Source organism: Drosophila arizonae, chromosome 3 (assembly GCF_054131065.1).
Source record: "Drosophila arizonae isolate 15081-1271.41 chromosome 3, UAZ_ARI_1.0, whole genome shotgun sequence".
In the NCBI taxonomy this organism is placed as follows: domain Eukaryota; kingdom Metazoa; phylum Arthropoda; class Insecta; order Diptera; family Drosophilidae; genus Drosophila; species Drosophila arizonae.
Window position 1 is genome coordinate 31,637,193 of NC_142923.1, and position 21,199 is coordinate 31,658,391.

General features: G+C 38.0%; 1 protein-coding gene across 4 annotated transcripts in view; it reads right to left on the bottom strand.

Annotated features, from left to right (window-relative positions):
- Npc1a (Niemann-Pick type C-1a) overlaps positions 1–21,199 on the bottom strand; it is a 70,893-nt gene that overhangs the window by 6,292 nt on the left and 43,402 nt on the right. For 3 of the 4 annotated variants that reach the window (XM_089464659.1, XM_089464658.1, XM_089464656.1), the window contains exons 6-9: positions 17,486–17,704; positions 3,247–3,436; positions 1,121–1,440; positions 758–1,048 (exon numbers count right to left, since the gene is read on the bottom strand). In XM_089464659.1, coding sequence (XP_089320785.1) covers positions 758–1,048; positions 1,121–1,440; positions 3,247–3,436; positions 17,486–17,704 — 1,020 coding nt within the window. The remainder of the gene's footprint in view (positions 1–757; positions 1,049–1,120; positions 1,441–3,246; positions 3,437–17,485; positions 17,705–21,199) is intronic. The other variant, XM_089464657.1, reaches the window with a different exon arrangement.

Here is a 21,199-nt window from a genome sequence, read left to right on the forward strand (position 1 = left end):
AAAGCTCTAGTCGAGACACACACACACATACACACACACATACACAAACACATACACACACAAGCACCTACGCATAAACACGCATGGGCTGCAGTGTGCGCTTACTATGAGAATTAAAGTTTAATAACTTTTTTTATGGACGTACGATCTTCATGAAACTTTCTGATTATGATTATAACATTAATAGGCATGCAATAATTGCCAAAGCACAAGTCTCTACTATTTGAAATAAGCTTTTTACGAAAGTGAGGGTGAGGGGGTGAATTTATAGGTGGGGGGTAAATTTTAACAAAAACCGAAATTGTATAAATTGCATATTGCAAAGCATACATTAAAAATTTGGAGACTCTAGCAGTAAAGGTGTAGAAGATATAATTTTATAACTGGTTTTCGATAAGGTTTTTTATCGATAAAAAAAGATCAGGATGAGTTATCGATTTTTAATGATAAACTTGATATCCGCCCTGTAATTACGGACATTTGAAAAAAAATTGAAGTCTCTAGCTCTTATATCTTCTGAAATCGACGCGTTCGTATATACGGACAGACGGACAGGGCCAAATCAACTCAGCTCGTCACCCTGATCAAGAATATATATACTTTGTGGGGTCTGCCACTCCTCCTTCTCCCTGTTACATACATTTCAACAAAACCATTATACACTGATTTCCCATTGAAAATGGGTTCAGGGTATAAAAAGTCAACCGTTTTAGAAGACCTATCAGATATATGGTATGTATTTATTTAATATACTTACATTAAACCCGTTATCCTCATCATTATCATCAAGTCGGCTTATATCATCTTGAAAATAACCCCAAATTGATTGTATAACACAATCAGAAGCTTTTACCATAGTGTTGTCATCTTTCAAGGGAGCATAGCATATATTATGTAAAAAAGTTCCATTCGCCTCGATATTTTGAATCTGTTGCTGTAAGTCTAAGACCTTGGCCAGAAAATCCTTTGCAAATATTGGCCCAAATTTTATTGGCCCGTTCGACGTATTATGCACAATGTATGGTAGGTCTACGGCTTTAATTATTACCTATGCAACAAAATTAATTTTACTTTAACTGTGAAAGTTAAACTTTGCGTTGTAAAGTTTAAAAGAACTTACTTGTTCCATTCTAAAGAAAGGTTCAAATTTAGAATCAAAATATTCTCGTTCTATTCTAGATTTTGAACTTGGCGCAGCCCAAAGTTTTACTGGATCTGTAGTAATTTCCACATACACTATCCCGTATCCAAGCAATGTGACGAGACTGGCGCCTCCAAAAAGAGTTAACCAGGGATAAGTTGCAAAAAATGTACCCAATCTCGTGAATATGTTTTCCAAGAAGTATTCAGTACGAGCACCAAGCTTTTCAAAGTATCGTGGCTGCTGCCTGCACATCGAATCGTCGGTTGCACCATCGCTTCCGATTTGGAAATTCTCATCTATAAAAATGAAGATTTAACTAAATTAGTAAACACTTTACTTTATATACTATATACTACTATACTATACAATGACTCAATCTTAGGCTAGGTTAACACCTTACATAACTACCCTACGTAACTACCCATATAAGAAAACAAAAACAAGCAAGAAAGCTTTGGTCGAGACTGCTCATCTACGAGATCCCCAAAACTCTACAATGAACATTTGCACAGTTTTTGCAATTCACAATGCAACCCTGAATCAGGAGATTCCAATAAGGAGATTTCAATAGTGGTAAAAACAATTTTTATAAAATTCTGGGGACTGCCTGTAATGTTTTCAGCTTTGTCGAAGTCAGCTGATTCAGGATTGCATTGTGTGAGCAAAATGTGTGAGAAATGATTCCCGTAAAAAAAGTCCATTGCAATTAAAATTTACGAAAAAGGTTAATTACGGAAAGTTCGGTCCAAAGGTAGGCTAAATAATATGTTTCGCCGTAAAAAAAAGTCCATTGCAATTAAAATTTACGAAAAAGTTTAATTACGGAAAGTTTGTCCAAAGGTAGGCTAAATAATATGTTTCAAAAGATTTACTGTGCCTAGTGATTTAGTGTGAAATACTCCAATGTGTTGCTAATTGAATTTTTAGCCGTAACCTTAACAATATTTGTATGTTTCGTGAAAGATAACTTATAACTCGGACTACAACGTCCGTTGTGAAAAAAAAAACTATCAGTAGTGACAATTTATAGGATATGGAAAATAAGCTATCATTGAATGTCTCAGTACCCATAACTTCTGAAGGTGGCATTAGCGTTTTTAATTGAAAACGGGCTATCTAAGCAACAATATCTCAACATTAAAGCATTAAATAGCCTACTAAAATGAAAATGTAGTGTATATGTATATTGTGTATTAATATAATATATGTGTATTAATATTACTAACGTGTGCGCAAAATTTCAAGGCTCTATCTTTAAATTTACAGTTAATGCTGCACTATCGGTACTTTTGCCCATAGTGCAATGTGCACTGTATAAAAACTTTAAGTGGGATATGAAATTTACATGTCATACTAACTCAAGATGTACTCTTTGTTAAATTTACGCATTTAAGTATTGTATTGACAAGATCTAAAATTTTCATGAAAAAAAAATTCCATAAGTAAAGTTATTAAACAATTTAGTATTTCTTGTGTAAGCAGAAAGACGCGAAAATGATTTGAATATTCGTTACTCGAAGGGCAATTTGCCTTTCTTACTCCAGTGCAAAAGAGCATCAATGTCTTTAAGATGAAAATAATTAGTTTTAAAGTTGGTACGTGACATCTAAATCGCTTCCTATGTATAACACTGATCTTTAGTAAAGCCATAGTACATATGCCTAATTACAAAATTAATAACATTTCCCGTATTCTTACACTCAAAGATCTTGGTATTCTCTTGGACTGTAAACTTAGTTTCAATCTTCAAAAAATAGGACAAAAATTTTTCTTAGCTTTATTAAACGTTTGTTAAAGAAAATTAAAGATCCTATTATTAGCGAGCAGTTATTTATTTTGCTTCGGAAAATACAAAAATTATCAGTATCCTAAGATAGGACTAATCATTGTTCCGTACCTTCCCGAACAACCACAAACGTTTCTTATCGTTTGTTTTCATTTTCTTACTTTATTTCTTTTATTTTTTGTTTAGTTTTTCTTTTCTTTACCTTAAGCATTATTTAAATTTATTTATATTGATTTATATATATGTATATATATTATTTTAATATTTATCTTCTTAATGAACTGTATGGTTTCAATAATCACTAACCCCCACTTACCATTTATAAAGTCATTCGTAAACAAAAATGTTCCCAATAAAAAAACAATGGATCCAACAGTAAATACGACAGTCATAATAACTGTAAAAGCGTCAAATCCTGCAATATTAAATGGTTTGGGTATCGGTTCATCTGGAGATTGAGGGCAAGACAAATCACAATCAGTACATGAACACGCTGGCAGTTCGATCTGAAAGAATCATTAAAAAAATTCAAATTTCAATCAAGTAATAATTAATAGAATATAATTCAATTTTTATACCCTGAACCCATTTTCAATGGGAAATCAGGGTATAATGGTTTTGTTGAAATGTATGTAACAGGGAGAAGGAGGCGTGGCAGACCCCACAAAGTATATATATTCTTGATCAGGGTGACGAGCTGAGTTGATTTGGCCCTGTCCGTCTGTCTGTCCGTCTGTCCGTCTGTCCGTATGTATGAACGCGTATGGCAGTTTCCACTCTTTTGCGACTGCTGAGTAGTACAACTTCGGTCTTGTGTGCCGCTAGCTCGAGCCCAGCTCCTGTCAACCAGCTTCGTATGCGATTGATACTTTCGCTGCACATATCCTCTGTATCTTTGAGCTCCTTTCCTATGGCTACGACAGCTACATCATCAGCAAAGCCAATGGTGTGCGCGCCTGCTGGTGGTTCCAAGCGCAGTACGCCGTCGTACATGATGTTCCATAGGAGAGGCCCCAGCACTGAGCCTTGGGGTACTCCAGCTGACACTGTATGAGTTTGGGGACCCTCACTCGTGTTGTATACCAGTGTTCTTCCTCTGAAGTAGCTCTTTATTATCTCTCTTAGATATTTAGGGATATTATATTGTGACAGCGCATTCAGTATCATATCCCAACTAGCTGTGTTGAAGGCATTCCTTACATCCAGGGTCGCGATGATGCAGTATTCCTTCGTCCCGTGCCTCCATCTGGTGCCTTGAATAGCGGAAGTGGCCAGACCGACAACTTTGTTAAGCGCGTCCGTTATTGACCGGGCCTTCCGGAATCCAAATTGGTTTGGTGACAGGCCTCCGGCGCTTGCAATCGCAGTCTCCAGCCTAGAGCAGATCAGTTTCTCAAACACCTTTCCCATGGTGTCTAAGAGACAGATCGGTCTGTACGAAGATGGCTCATCTAGTGGTTTGCCAGTCTTGGGTAGCAATACCAGATTCTGGGCTTTCCATTTTGCCGGGAACGTCTCTTGGATCAGGCATTCATTAAATAATTCGGCGAACGTACTTGGGTGCAAGGCGAGGGCTAGCTTTAGCGCACGATTTGGGATCCCGTCCGGCCCTGGAGCTGTGTTGGTTCTAAGACCTCGGAGAACTTCTTTCTTCCTCTGTAACTAAAACAATTTCAGTGCTCGTTGAGCCCTGATCAGCAGACTCGGACTCAGGGGCGTGAATGGAGCTTAAAGTTTCTGGAAAGAGTGTTTCCACAATCGATTTAAGCTCCAGACGATCCGTAGGCTGCACCTGTCTACCTGCGTATAGTCTTTTAATTACTATCTTATATGCCCTGCCCCAAGGGTCATATTCGGCTGAGTCGTACAACTGTAAAAAACATTCTCTTTTGCTTGCCCGAATGGCCTTCTTCAGCTGTCTTCTAGCTGCCTGGTAAGCTAACTGTTTCTCAAAAAACGTTGACCTACCGCGAGCCCGTTGGTAGCTTCTTCTCGCCTGGATGCATTTGCGACGAATGTCACCTATTTGCGTATTCCACCAATACGTAGGCTCATGTTGTCGCGTGAACTGCTTGCGACGTAACATGCTGCTATTGCAGGCACACTGTATTTGGGCTACCATTTGGCATGCTCTGGCCTCAGCATTACCAATTGTACCCAGAGACTGAATGGCCTCTGAAAAGACCGCGGGATCAAAAGTATCTAGCCGATACGACTCCCTCCACAATGTTGACGCCCTGGCAGGTGGCTCACCTATTGTGAACAGAAGTGCCGTATGATCGCTGCCTGTATAGCTATCGCAATGGCTCCATGTTGCTCCCCGAAAGAGGGATGAAGTGACAAAAGTAATGTCGATAACAGACCCGTATCCCGCCCGACTGAAGGTGTACTCATGGCCAGTGTTGAGCAGTGCAACATCTAGTGTCGCGAAGATCTCCAGTAGGATACGACCTCTGGCATTTGTTGTGGGGCTACCCCATTCTAGCGCCCAGGAGTTAAAATCTCCAGCTATAATGGCTTTCCGACCCCTAGCATCCTCGGCAAGCTCGTCGAGCACCGTCGTGAATTCACTGAGCTGCATGCTGGGGGCCAGAAAGCAACTGTAAAGCCATAAGCTACCATATCGGCCACGTACGAACCCATTGAATGACTTAACATTCGAAAGTACGTTCGTTGAGTTGCCGCATACCCACAACGCAGCTTTGCCATTAACGTCTGTTGACCATGTCCTAGGGCAGCTGGTTCTACAGTGGTGAGGCTCACTGAGAAAAGCTACATCTATACATTTTTCCCTAATGGTCTGCTCTAGAAGATCTTGGGCAGCAACACAATGATTTAAGTTAAGCTGCAAAAACCTTAACATTTCATTTTACGAGCAGCTTCACGGTAAGATGGGCACTTGAAGCTGCCTGCTGAATGGTCCGTCTGCTTTTCGCCTTTCCGGATGCAGAGGCTACATTTTGGTGGCTTGGTGCATGATTTGGCACTGTGACCCATCTCTCCACACCTGAAACAGGCGCCCTTTAAGTCACAGTCGTTGCCGCAGTTTGCTGCAATATGACCGTAATCGAGGCACTTGAAACAGCGTTTAGGCTGCTCCACGGCTCGGATACGGCAAACTACCCATCCTATTCTAATTCTGTATGCGTGTGTGTGTATGTATGCCTGTGTGTGCGTACGTGCGTGTGTGTGCGTGTTTCTTGTGTAAGCTGAAAGACGCGAAAAATTATTGAAATATCTTTTGCTCCAAGGGTTCAGGGGATCTCGTAGTCGAGCAGTCTCGACTAGAGCTTTCTTACTTGTTTGGTTATGTTTTTTGCTTATAATTTTTTTTATACCCTGAACCCATTTTTAATGGGAAATCAGGGTATAATGGTTTTGTTGAAATGTATGTAACAGGGAGAAGGAGGCGTGGCAGACCCCACAAAGTATATATATACTTGATCAGGGCGACGAGCTGAGTTGATTTGGCCCTGTCCGTCTGTCTGTCCGTCTGTCCGTCTGTCCGTATGTATGAACGCGTCGATTTCAGAAGATATAAGAGCTAAAGACTTCAAATTTTTTTTAAAATGTCCGTAATTACAGCGCGCATATCAAGTTTATCATTAAAAATCGATAACTCATCCCGATCTTTTTTTATCGATAAAAAACCTTATCGAAAACCAGTTATAAAATTATATCTTCTACACCTTTATTGCTAGAGTCTCCAAATTTTTAATGTATGCTTATATGCAATTTATAAAATTTCGGTTTTTGTTAAAATTTATCCCCCACCCTTAAATTCACCCCCTCACCCTCACTTTTGTTAAAAGCGTATTTCAAATACTATAGACTTGTGCTTTGGCAATTACATGCTCATCCATGTTATAATCATAATCTGAAATTTTCATGAAGATCGTACGTCCACAAAAAAAGTTATTAAGCAATTAAGTTCTCATAGTAAGCGCTCACTGCCGCCCATGCGTGTTTATGCGTGGGTGCTTGTGTGTGTATGTGTTTGTGTATGTGTGTGTGTATGTTTGTGTGTATGTGTGTCTGTATGCGTGTGTGTGTATGTGTGTCTGTATGCGTGTGTGTGTATGTGTGCCTGTGTGTGCGTTTGTGTGTGTATGCATGTGTGAGTGAATGTGTGTCGCAGTTCGCAGTTCGTGTCGTGTTTCTTATGTAAGCTGAAAGACGCGAAAAATTATTGAAATATCTATTGCTCCAAGGGTTCAGGGGATCTCGTAGTCGAGCAGTCTCGACTAGAACTTTTTTACTTGTTAATATTAGGTTTAGTTTTAATAATAAAATGAAAACATAATTATGTTAATAAATAAATGAAAATTGTTATACAAAAAGAAGTATTGCCTTAAGTCTTCTATATTAAATACAATATACATCTAAACTTAAAAATAGGTGTTTTTTTGCAAGTGTACGCAGAGTTCTGCGAGCAACTGTTTATATGCCGACAATATTTTAGGAACTAGAGACATGCATTTTTTACGAAGTTCCTGTATAATACACGCAGATTAATTTTGTCAAAAAAGTCATTAACAATAATTTTATCGAAGCACTTAAATTGAAAATCAGTTATAAAATTATATCTTGTAAAAAGGCTCGCCAGCCCACCGCCTTAAATTGTATTATATGTGTTTGTAGTGATAGGGTTGTAATTTATAAGTTTGTAGTGATTGTAGTCATGTAAATCGATAGTGAATAATATATGAGCTGTAGTTTAGTAAGTACTGAATAAGCTCGTAGTGATAAGTTTGTAGCTACATTTGTATGTAGTTTCTTAGTTGTAATTTTCATACCGAACCCATTGAAAATGGGAAATCAGGGTATAATGGTTTTGTTGAAATGTCTGTAACAGGCAAAAGGAGGCGTGGCAGACCCCACAAAGTATATATATTCTTTATCAGGGCGACGAGCTGAGTCGATTAAGCCCTGTCCGTCTGTCCGTCCGTCCGAAGAAGATATAAGAACTAGAGACTTGAATTTTCTAAATGACTGATACAGCGCGGATGTCGAGTTTAAGTTTAAAAAGCGATAAATCATCCCGTTAAGTTTTTATAAATTAAAAACATTCAAGTTCAAGTAGGATGCCAGTATAGCTAATTCTGACTGATTTTTAATTTTTTTTTTTAATTTGTCAAATATAGTCAAATATTAACAAAGTAGAATATGTAGATCATATACTGGAAGTTTCATTAAATTCCGTTAAGTCAATCGATGTTAAACAAGTAAGAAGGCTCTAGTCGAGACTGCTCGACTAGGAGATACCCTGAACCCTACAAGCTGATATTCTAATCATTCTGCACTTCTTCTATGCATACATATATACACATGCATCCAGATGCACGTATAACAACGCGCTCTGCTGACGGCGCAGTAAGCAGCGACTGCGCTTGGGCTTCGCTGCAGTGTGGGCAATATTATGAGAATTTATTGGTTGAATAATTTCTTTTGTAGACTGTAAGGTGGCTCGCCCACGGCCCACCTTACATTGCGTAAGATTTGTAGTAGATAGGAGTTTGTAGCTAATAGTCGGTAGCGATTAAGTTAAGTAATGAGTAGAACAAGTTGTTAGTTTGTAAGACATTGTTAATTAGTCGGTAAGTAGTCGTAAGTGTCATAGCAGTTAGTTTCGTAGGGTAAGCGTAATTTGAATAGGGCGCGCGATCAGCAAGGCAACGCTGGGGAGAGCTGCGCCGGGCAAAGGAGAAGAGCAGCTAAAGCTGCGAGCGGGGTTTTAGTTAGTTTTAGGTACTCGCCGCGAAGAGAGTTGTTTGGGAGTGAGCGGACGCGTTCAAGGTGAGATTTTCGGCGCGCGGCGCGAGTAGCCGCGTGCATTGGGTAGTAGGGGTGTCGATTTGGATTTGTAATAAATAAAGTAAGCTTATATGAGAAAATGGTGTACTCATTAGTAGTTAGTTCCTATCGCTTTATTAACCTTTGCTACTAACGATGGGCGTGGCCGGCAAGATGTGCCCCACCTAACCTCTAACTAATACCTTCCCCCTCTCCCATTTCTCTAACTCTGTATGTCCCGTAATAACTTATAAATCTCTTGTAACCTTACAAGACCTACGATCTTAATGAAACTTTCAGAGGGTAATCATATGGTGAATATGTGTATAGATTCCAAAGCACAAGTCTCTAGTACTTGAAATGAGTTTTTTACAAATTGGGGCGAAGGGGGCGTGGTATCCAAAATCTGTAAATCACAAAATCTTTGTATCGAATAACTTTATATACAACGCAAATTTGAAGACTCCAGCTCTAAAAGTGTTCAAATTAGGCTGAAAAAAACAAAATCAAATTTTCGATTATTCTCGATAAAAAGTTATCGGATGATTTATCGAAAAAATGAAGCAAACTCGTTTTGCGTATGGTACACATGATGTATGCATGCCAAATTTCAGCTCTCTAGCTCTTATAACTTCTGAGATCGACGCACTCAAACGGACGGACGGATGGACGGACGGACGGACAGACGGACAGGGCTATATCGACTCAGCTCGCCGCGCTGATCAAGAATAAATTTTAGCCATACTAAATGTGTTTTTTATTAGTTTGGTTCAGAGTAGTATCTAGTCGAGCACTCTCGACTTGAGTTTTCCTACTTGTTCTATATAATTATTAGGATGGCAGATTTTTATTCTTTGGCTGGACTAAAGTATTTTTCATATTAATATTTGGTAATTCACTTGCGTTACAAAATACGTATTTCAATTGTGTAAGTTATTTTTCGAGTCCTCTTTAATAATCGGATCACGAAGAATAATACAGGTATTTCCGTGAAATATCTTACAAGCTCATAAAATGTACCTCTATGAGCAATTTACTACCAAATTAACAAAAAATAGAAAACTGATTAATTTAAAACAAGTAAGACAGCTCTAGTCGAGACTGCCCGACTACGAGATCCTCTGAACCCTTCGAGCAACTGATATTTCAATAATAATTTGCACATGCACACACGCACACACCCAGACATACATACGCACCTTTGACACGCATTGGCTGCAGTGGTTCCTTACTATGGAAACTTAATTTTTCAATAACTTTTCTTGTGGATGTACTTTCTTCATTATGATTATAACATGGATATGCATGCATTTGTCATTTGAGGGTTTGGGGGTGAAGGGTAAATTTAAAAAAAAAACCATATTTGTATAAAATACATATAAGTCTACATTTAGCTAGTAAGAAGGCTCTAGTCGAGACTGCTCGACTAGGAGATACCCTGAACCCTCTAATCTGATATTCTAATCACTCTGCAGAGGCCTGCATGGGTATACTCGCTTGCGGTCGTCTTCTAAATATACTGATATTTGCAAGTGTTTGAGCATCGCAAGCATTGCTGCAAAACGAAACGAATGGTACTCAAAGTCGCCAAGTATTCTGTTTTACTTTACTTCATGAATGAAACCATAATGAAATTATGGTTTTAAATTTTAATTTAAAACAAGTAAGAAAGTTCTAGACGAGACTACCCGACTATGAAATCCCCTGAGCCCTTGGAGCAACTGATATTTCAATAATTATTCGAATATGCACACATACACTCATACCTCACTTAATTAGAGGGGAGGGGTAAATTTTGACAAAAAAACGAAATTGTATAAAATGCATATAAGTAAAGATGTAGGAGATATAAATTTATTACTGGTTTTCGATACTGTTTTTAATCGATAAAAAAAATAACGGGCCAAATTATTGATATTTAAAACAAAACTCGATATGCGCGTGCTGTACACGGACTAGGAAAAAATGTACTGTACTAGGAAAAAATTTAAAAATTTTAAGTCTCTAGCTCTTATATCTTCTGAGATCGACGCGTTCAAACATACGCACAGACGGACAGACGGACGGACGGACAGACGGAAAGGGCAAAATCGACTCAGCTCGTCGCCCTGATCAAGAATATATATATACTTTATGGGGTCTGCCACGTCTCCTTCTGCCTATTACCACTGACCAGAGAAAACATAGACTAGACATGTAGAACAAATTTTTCTACAGCAGAAAATGTTAAGTTGGTCGACCACTTTACTTCGTATTTGCTCGGCTCGGTCGCCGGAGGTTCGAGCAGTGAAAATATTGCACGACAAAGTCAGTGCGCTGCAAGCGCTCAAACGAAATGGTCCCATTCTTACACGAAGCACATCTATGCGCTTTTGTCCTACTCTCTCTCTCTCTCTCTCTCTCTCTCTCTCTCTATCTCTCTCTATGATCGCTCAAATCACCGAACTCAGCAGCGCACAAAAATTGAAATTTTTTGGCGACGATCCCAGCTCTTTCCTTTTGAACGAAGGGTATACCTAAATCATAAAAGCGTTTGTAAGGCTCATGCAAACAATATGTAGCGTTTCGATGTATATTCGTGGGAAGGGTATGAAAGCGTTGATACGCATAAAGAATATGATTTCGCGACGGGCAAGCACACACACACTTGCAGTCTCTGGAAACATGTGTGAGCATTTGTGGCCTGTGCAAATTGTAAAGCCGAAAATTGGTCGTTTGTCGGTCTTATAGACTGTCATATCCACTTCATACAGATGTACATATGTACATACATATGTATATTATTATACAAATTCATGTTTATGAATGCATATATCGATAAAATACAGTAATAATATATAATTAAAATTAGTTTGAACACATTTTCAACCAAAGAGATGATCGTAGATATTAATAAGTTTGTTAAATGCTATGCGCTCTCACTATGCAAGCTGCGCTTGCGTTATTTGATCTAATAAGCAGTACAAATTGAAACACTGGTGCCAGCACTTCGTTTGTGTTAATTTCAAAGAGACCGTAAGTTGCAGTCTACATATTTAATTATATATTATACCCTGGTCCATTGAAGGACCAGACTCCTTTTGGCAGGACATTTTTGGCACCCTCGGGTGGACTCTTTGGAATCGAAGGAAGCTGGATTATGGACTTTGTGAATAATCAGGGAAGTACATAAATATACATAGAGCATATAGATGATAAAGTAATATAAGCGTTTCTTGGGACATACAGAATATTATTGTATGTATGATCTATGCCTATGTAAATTGTGTTGAGCTTATTTAAAAAGAAAATAAATACAAAACAAGTAAGAAAACTCTAGTCGAGAGTGCTCGACTATATACTACCCTAAACCCAACTAATAAGAAGTAAGAAAGCTCTAGTCGAGAGTGCCCGACTACGAGATCCCCTGAACCCTTCGAGCAATAGCTGTTTCAATCATTTTTCGCGTCTTTCTGCTTACACAAGACACACACACACACGCACACACACACACACACACACACACACGCATACATATATGTTTAATGTTTTTAATCGATAACAAAATAACGACGCAATTTATCGATATTTAAAGCAAAACTCGATATGCGCGTGCTATACACGGAAAAAAAATTCAAGTCTCTAGCTCTTATATCTTCTGAGATCGACGCGTTCAAACATACGGACAGACGGACAGGGTCAAATCAACTCAGCTCGTCGCCCTGAATATATCTACTTTGTGGGGTCTGCCACGCCTCCTTCTGCCTGTTACATACATTTCAACAAAACCATTATACCCTGATTTCCCATTAAAAATGGGTTCAGGGTATAAAAAATAAGGTGCATATTGTTGCCTTGCATAATCCAAGCTTTCTTTGGCGCCGTTAATGTGTTACAGTTTTTTGCTCAGATAATTTCGCTCTCGCTTGCGCAGATAATTTCGCTCTTGCCTTGCGCTCTTCATTTGCATGCGCGCTTGCAATATCGTTTGCACTCGCGCTTACACAGTAAATTGCGCTCTTATTTCACGCTCATCATTTGTTAGCTCGCTTGCAATATCGTTTGCATTCGCGCTTGCACATATGGTTGCGCTCTCGTTTTACTGTCTCGATGCACATATTAGTGCGCGCTCACTTTGCGCTCATTGCATGATTACTTGCAATATCGCTTGCACCTTTGCTTGCACACACTGTAGCGCTCTTGCTTTGCGCTCACTAGTTGCTCTCGCCACTTGGATTTATTGTCGGTTAAAACTTCCATTCTCACTTTGCGATCATCGTATGAGCTCGATCTGCACTAATATTTGGCATTTTAGCTTGCAATATCGTTGCGTTCTCACTTGCACATACCGGCGCGCTCTCGCTTGTGCATGTGTATGTGTGAATGCATTGCACTCAATTGCTCTACACAGTTAAGTTTCACTCAATAGAACACTTACACTAATATTCTGGTTGTTGTCTTCGCTATATCGTTAACAGCTGTCTGTAACAGTCACTCAAGTATAGTTTAACACTGCCAGCGTAATATATTGAGATTTATTACGATCGCACGCATTTGTTAACATTCTTGACTTGCTCTGCGCTTGTTGTCATACAATAAGTTAACTTTTATTTGTTTCGATTGAAATTGGTTTCAACTGAGCATTACTTATAGCTTCACGACTGGCAAGCGAGGAAGGAATCGGTATCGATATAACTCTCATTGAAAGATTACACTAAACCAGTAGAGCTACATAGAAAAGACCTTTAAAACACAACAAGAGTTGGACGACATTAACGCAGAGTTAGTGCCTCGGTCAATGTTAGAGGACTTGTGTGTGTCAACAAAGGCACTTCTAATGAAGCGAGGTAGTGATAGCCAACCTAAAAGTGAGTGCGCCGCTAACTCTACAATTCCAATAGGAATCCACCGAATATAAAATTGCTAAGGTTTGGCGGTGAATATTCGGAATATAAGAATTTCATCGGATTTTTTGAGAGTTTAGTCGACAACGAGCCAGGGCTATCAAGTATAAAAAAGTTTAATCCCTTGTTGTCATGCTTGGACAAGGAAGCGTTAGCTGCTTTAAAAAATGTGTGCGACAATCAGTGTCTTAAATTTTCAGCATTTCGAAACTTTTTGACCTCCCACACATGTTTGAACCATCAGCGTAAACTTTGTGCATGCTGATTGACTCAGTACGTGCCATTTACGAGTCTCTGTTATCGCTAGGATCTGATAAGCAGATTTCGAATGCCATGCTCATCCATTTAGTAATGATGAAAGCGGACGCTGGCACGCGCTCTAGGTGGGAAGAGAATCTTGACTACAATAAACTTCCATTGCAAGATTGTGAAGCTGCCTTAAACAGACGGTATCAGCATTTAAGTGCTGAAGAATCATCTGTTCCAAGTCGTAAGGTAGCTCAGGATAATAGGAAAAGAATTGGGAAAACTTCACTGGCTGTCGCTGTGCCAAGTCAGCCACAGAGTCCTAAATGCGTATTGTTGGGCTAAGGAAGATCACGCTCTCCCTTTTGCGTTGTCTCTTTCTCCCACGCAGCGGCTCGGCTTAATCAGCCGGCTCACGTACATTGAAATTAGTTTGCAATTAACTCTTGTTTAGAGCAGATGCAGTGTTAGATTGACTATTACATACAAAGTAGCAAGTACAGCACGACAGCCTAGTCGCTTGCTCGCGTCTATCACATAAACTCTGTAAACTCTAATGATCGTTAATAAACTAATCATTAAATAAATTCAATCGTTTAATAATTTAAAGCTTTTCGAAAAATCTAGATAGCTCAACATTTGGTGACCCTGACGTGATCTCTTTCGTTTTCTTTCTATATATTTGCATATATGTATATATTGACAGCATCAAATACATGCATTCATTCATCCGTGAGCATAAGCAGTGTATATAGCAATTAGTTGCGTGCCGTTACTTTGCGAATTTGCCAGACACTCTTTCATTTCGGTCTGCAATACATTGGTGTCCATAAAAGCAGTGCCTGTATGAAAAATTCTGCAAGTGACAATCTAATAAAGAATCAGCTAATTTCTGAACTGTGTCTATGGTTAGTGACTGTGCGTTCTATAGCTTCAATCTATAAGTGATTAAGTTTGCATAAGCACAGTGTAATTACATGCTTGCCGTTATTCTTCGTTGCTATTGCACTCTTTCGCCTCGGCTGCGATACGAGCGCGTCCATAATAATCGTACCGGTTTGCAGCAATTCATACGCGTGCATTATTTGAGTACCATAATATAATTCTATGACAGTTTATTAAAGTTGCAAGTGCAAGTACATTTATTTTACTCTTGTACTTGAACTCTATAATGTTACTCTTGTGCTGTACTCGTCATGGCGAATTTAGATGTTAGTGCAGTTGCTCCCGAAGATCGCGTGCGGTTTTATAAGCTCAAGGTACAGTCGGTGTTTGAACGCGTAAAAAAGCTACAAGCCAAGGTCGATTCAGATGCTCTTGCCGATCACTGTGACAGCACTTTAAATATTCTTTTGGAGCATATCGACAAGCTAAGCCACTCCTTTAGCAAGGCCCAGGAATGTCTAGAGAAGCTCGATTTTACTGAGATGTCTAGCGATTTGCGCAATGACTTTGATGATTTAATAATGGTCATGCAGTCAACAATAATGTTCAAAGTCGTACTGCTCAAGTGCATCATAGTTCCACGTTTAGTCGTCCAAGTGACCCTCCTCGCGCATCCGCTCCCAGAATGCACTCCGCACCTGCGTTGCCGCCATTAAAGCTACCTACGTTCAGCGGTGGATATGCTAATTGGGCTGATTTCTACTCAATGTTTTCTACAATCATTGAAAGTCGGTCAGAAATCAGCAATATGGAAAGACGCAGCGTTGGATACGGTTCGCTCTTTGCATATTTTTAATGATAATTATACAATTGCCATAAATTTATTGAAGCAAAGATATGATAACCGACGTTTAATCTTCCAGGCCCACATCGTAAAGATCTTAGGTCTCAAAAGGGTAGAAAATGGATCCATAACCAAGCTGCGTGAGCTATCCGACAGCTTCAATGTCCATATGCGTGCGTTTTGATTTGTGGAGGAAATTCAGTCGAAGAAGTAAGACTTGTTATGCAAGAGACAGCTGGAATCTTGGCATGTGGGAAGTTTAAATTGAGAAAGTGGTGTTCAAGCCATTCCATGGTACTGGACGGCGTAACAGACTGCGACAAGGAATCGCTCATTAGGTTCAATGATGGCAGCGACATTACAAAGATACTTGGCCTTGCATGGGATCCAGTATCTGATCAACTTCTTTTCTAGTATCTAGCCCTGAATTCAGCCCAGTAATAACGAAGGCTAAAATTTTCCTGCAACAACTCTGTAGGCCTAAACTTGATTGGGATGAGAGTCTTCCGTCTGCATGTCACACTGCATGGCTAGACATTTGCAGAAACTTTGTCTTAGTAGTGCATTTCCCAGGCTATCTTATACCAGGATCGAAGGTTGAGGTCCACAGATTCTGCGATGCCAGCATCGAGGCATACGGAGCCTGCATTTATATTGCACCAAAGGAAGGCCAAGTCAAATCTGGTCGGACAACGCCACAAACTTTCTTGTTCACAGACTATTTTAGCATTTAAGAGAATTTGTAACGGATATCACGCTCTCCCTTTTGCGTTGTCTCTTTCTCCCACGCAGCGACTCAGCTTAATCAGCCGGCTCGCGGACATTGAAATTAGTATGCAATTAACTCTTGTTTAGAGCAAATGCATTGTTAAATTGACTATTACATACATAGTCTATCACATAAACTCTGTAAACTCTAATAATCAAAAATAAACTAATCGTTAAGTAAATTCAATCGTTTAATAATTTAAAGCTTTTCGAAAAATCTCGATATCTCAACATATCCTTTATAGAATTTTTGTTGAAATGTGTACGTATCCTAGCATATTGTTAGAATTAAAAATATTGATTGATTGTGTTTGCATTGTCTTTGAATTGTTTATAAATTCAGAAGTTTTTCGATTTTACTACTATGACATCGAGGAGTTTAGTAGCGGCACTGGCTAAGCCGATGCACGCTATGTTAGAAGTTCTAGTCCCGCCGATATTAACTGTTTTTATATCGGTAAGAATAATAGAAATAAAGACAGAGGAACAGAAAAAAGAGTACAAATCTTTTTTCTACATATATATACCCGTTCATATCCGAAAGAGAAGAGATACATATATAATATATAAGTTCCTATATATAAACCGTACTGCAGCCCAAGCGTAGTCGCTGTCGACTGGAAAAGGCCAGTTATTTTAGTTTTCTTTAGTTTTAAATGTTATTTGTTAGAGCACAAAAATAATGAAGTGAGTTAATACATAATGAATGACTGATAGATTTGACCCCATTTAAATTTGTTGCATAACTTTACTGGTTTAGCGGGAATACGGCTTTAATTGTACTATACCGCTGCACGAAAGAAGCGGTGAGCCACTGTATGGGTTCATGTGAGTTTGTATGTGAAGGAAGTGCAGAATGATTGGAATATCAATATTTTATTGGGTTCGGGGCATCTCGATGTCTAACAGTCTCGATTAGGCCTTTCTCAGTTGTTTATCTTTTATTCGACTTCGAATACTGCGAGAAATTTTTAATTTCTAGACAATATTTATAAGTTTAATTAAAAGTCTAGATCTTACGGTCTTTATTGTGGGTGAAAATCAATTCCTGAAAATGTTTCTGTTCAGGTTAGCCCACATATGCCAAATTGTGTGTACAAAAAAACAAAACCTAAAACTCTTTGTATAAAACTTACATTTACAGATTCATTACAGGGTGTTGTTTTTGGATTAATTGGAGTAATCCCATTCTTTGTCGAGTTTGTTGAATGCTGAATATATGTTATTTGGAATGGAACATATATATTATTTGCATCTCCCATATAATTGAACCACTTTGTAGGACTACATCGTGATGCTGGATAAGCTCCGCACATTAGATCTAGTGCTAATTGACCGGTTTGTGGAACTGATACCTAAAATAAAAATAATTAGTCCTTTTTCTAATTAGTCTTATTAAATTTTATATATTAACATTATTTTTAATATATACTCATAATATACCAAAACACAAATTGGATTGCGTTCTTACATGATTAATATTATGTTAGAGTAGGGGAGGTACATATTTCGTTTTTTATAAAATAGATATTTTATTGGGAAGGTGCGAGCTTGAATGAATGTCACTTAATACTTTTCTTTTTCTTAGTCGAATAATTTTATAAGTTTAAATTCGCTTCTTCTTAAATAGCCCTCAAATAAATTACCCCTATGCATATATATGTATATACATATGTAAATATGTGTATATAAGTCTGCACACATAGCATCATGCATTCCAGCCTTATACACGCGCTCATTTGTATTTGTGTAAGTTAAGACTATCGACAATCTAAGGAGGCTATAGAGTCCAGTTAGACATTCAAGGGGAGAACTCAACCAGTAGAACTGATTTGGGCACTTCACATTGTGATTAGAGAGAGTTTATTGTCTATTGTTAATAAATTATATAAAATATATTATTTCATTAAAAACAAAGTTGTTTATATTCACAAGAACCCAACTAAATTATATAAAATGTAGTATTTCATTGAACACAAAGTTGTTTATATTCACAAGAACCCAACACAGCGTCCCCAATCACTAGTACTTTAGTGTGGGGGCGCTTAACTGGTGCCCGAGCAAGGACCCACATTCTTCACGGCTTTAAAGGGAAAAGGTGACGTGTCAATAATTCTATAAAAATAATTCATTAACAAGTAAGAAAGCTCTAGTCGAGACTACTCGACTACGAGATCCCCTGAACCCTTGGAGCAATAGCTATTTCAATAATTTTTCGCGTCTTTCAGCTTACACAAGAAACACACACACACACACACACACGCACGCATGCACACACAGGCATACATACACACACATACACACACACACACACAAACAATTACATACATATACACACACAAGCATAAACACGCATGGGCGGCAGTGAGCGCTTACTATGAGAACTTAATTGCTTAATAACTTTTTTTGTGGACGTACGATCTTCATGAAGATTATGATTATAACATGGATATGCATGTAATTGCCAAAGCACACGTCTCTAGTATTTGAAATACGCTTTTTACAAAAATGAGGGTGAGGGGTGAATTTAAGGGAGGGGGTAAATTTTAACAAAAACCGAAATTGTATAAATTGCATATAAGCATACATTAAAAATTTGGAGACTCTAGCAATAAAGGTGTAGAAGATATAATTTTATAACTGGTTTTCGATAAGGTTTTTTATCGATAAAAAAAGATCGGGATGAGTTATCGATTTTTAATGATAAACTTGATATGCGCGCTGTAATTACGGACATTAAAAAAACTTTGAAGTCTCTAGCTCTTATATCTTCTGAAATCGACGCGCTCATACATACGGACAGACGGACAGACGGACAGGGCCAAATCAACTCAGCTCGTCGCCCTGATCAAGAATATATGTACTTTGTGGGGTCTGCAACGCCTCCTTCTGCCTGTTACATACATTTCAACAAAAACATTATACCCTGATTTCCCATTGAAAATGGGTTCAGGGTATAAAAAGCAAGTACAAATAAATTGTTCCAATCCAATCGTTGGACAATTGTTGGCAACATTATGGATTACTTCTGTGATTTGCAAAGTAATTGGGTAAAAGTCTTCGCCATAACATAATACAATAAATAACAAGTAAGAAGACTCTAGTCGAGACTGCTCGACTAGGAGATACCCTAAACCCTCTAACTGATATTCTCATCACTCTGCACTTATTTTCGGCACATATATACAGACGCACGTATTAGAGCGCGCTCTGCTAACTGCGCAGTAAGCAGCGACTGCGCTTGGGCTGCGCTGTAGTGTGGGCAACATATAAGAATTTATTTGTTGAATAATTTAATTTCTAGACGTACAATCTTAATGAAACTTTTATAACGTAATCATATGATGAAAATGAACGTAAATTCCAAAGTACAAGTCTCTAGTACTTGAAATACGCCTTTACAAAGGTGATGATGAGGGGGTGGATATAGAGGTGGGGGCATATTACAAAAAAAATCGAAATTATATAAAATACATATTAGTCTACATTTAAAATTTGCAAGTTCTAGCTCTAAAGGTGTAGAAGATATAATTAAATAACTGGCTTTCGATAAGGTTATTGATCGATAATAAAATATCGGGAGTAGTTATCGATATACAGTGGCTCACAGCTTATTTGACCCAACGTGAAATAAAAATTTCATCTGCTTATTACTTTTTACCCAATACAAATTTTTGAAAAATTCTAACATGGAATTGTTATTTCAATATTAAATTAATGGAAAGCATAACTTTTTTTATTGATATTTAAAAAAACACAGTAAGAAAATAACAAAAACTAAAAAAAGCCATAAATTCAATGTCACAGCTTATTTGACCCACACTTTTTTAAGAACAGGTATATTGGTGTAAAATGGAAATTAAAGGTACTATTTCAGTTTTTGTTTTGATTATTGAATTCGCAATGTGAAGCTGAAGTATTTTTACCATTCAAAGTGAGATTTTGTTAAGGAAACACGTGTTTGCAAAAATTGGAAAACGCACAACAATATACACACTTTTATAATGACCACCACTTTTATAATGAAATTTTGCGGCGAAAAATTGCAGAGGTCGTTAATTTACCCGAATCTACAGTAAACAAGTAAGAAAACTCTAGTCGAAAGTGCTCGACTACCCGATACTACCTCGATACTACCCTGAACCCAACAAATAAAAATGCCCATTTAGTATGGCTGAAATTTCAATTTCGGTGTATTTAAAAATATAAATAAAATACAAAACTCATTTAATAAAATAGAAAAATATTTTGAAACAATTAAAAAAGTTAACACCAGTTGCACCGATCGGGATTCGAACCGCGACTTTTCGATCGAGCGTCATGCAGCTAACACACAAATAGATTCACTGCTGCAGCGCCATCTACCAAAACTAAACGAAACTAACTACTGATGTGATTCTAAGAATCTGCTAGAATAACTAAACTATTAAAAACGCACATTAAGTATGGTAAAAATTTCAATTTCGGTGTATTTAAAAATATAAATTAAATAGAAAACTCATTTATGAAAATATAAAAATGTTTTTAAACAATTAAAAACAAGTAAGAAAGCTCTAGTCGAGACTACTCGACTACGAGATCCCCTGAACCCTTGGAGTAATAGCTATTTCAATAATTTTTCGCGTCCTTCAGCTTACACAAGAAACACGCACACACACACACACACAAACAATTAGATACATATACACACACAAGCATAAACACGCATGGGCGGCAGTGAGCGCTTACTATGAGAACTTAATTGCTTAATAACTTTTTTTGTGGACGTAGGATCTTCATGTAATTGCCAAAGCACAAGTCTCTAGTATTTGAAACACCTTTTTACAAAAGTGAGGGTGAGGGGGTGAATT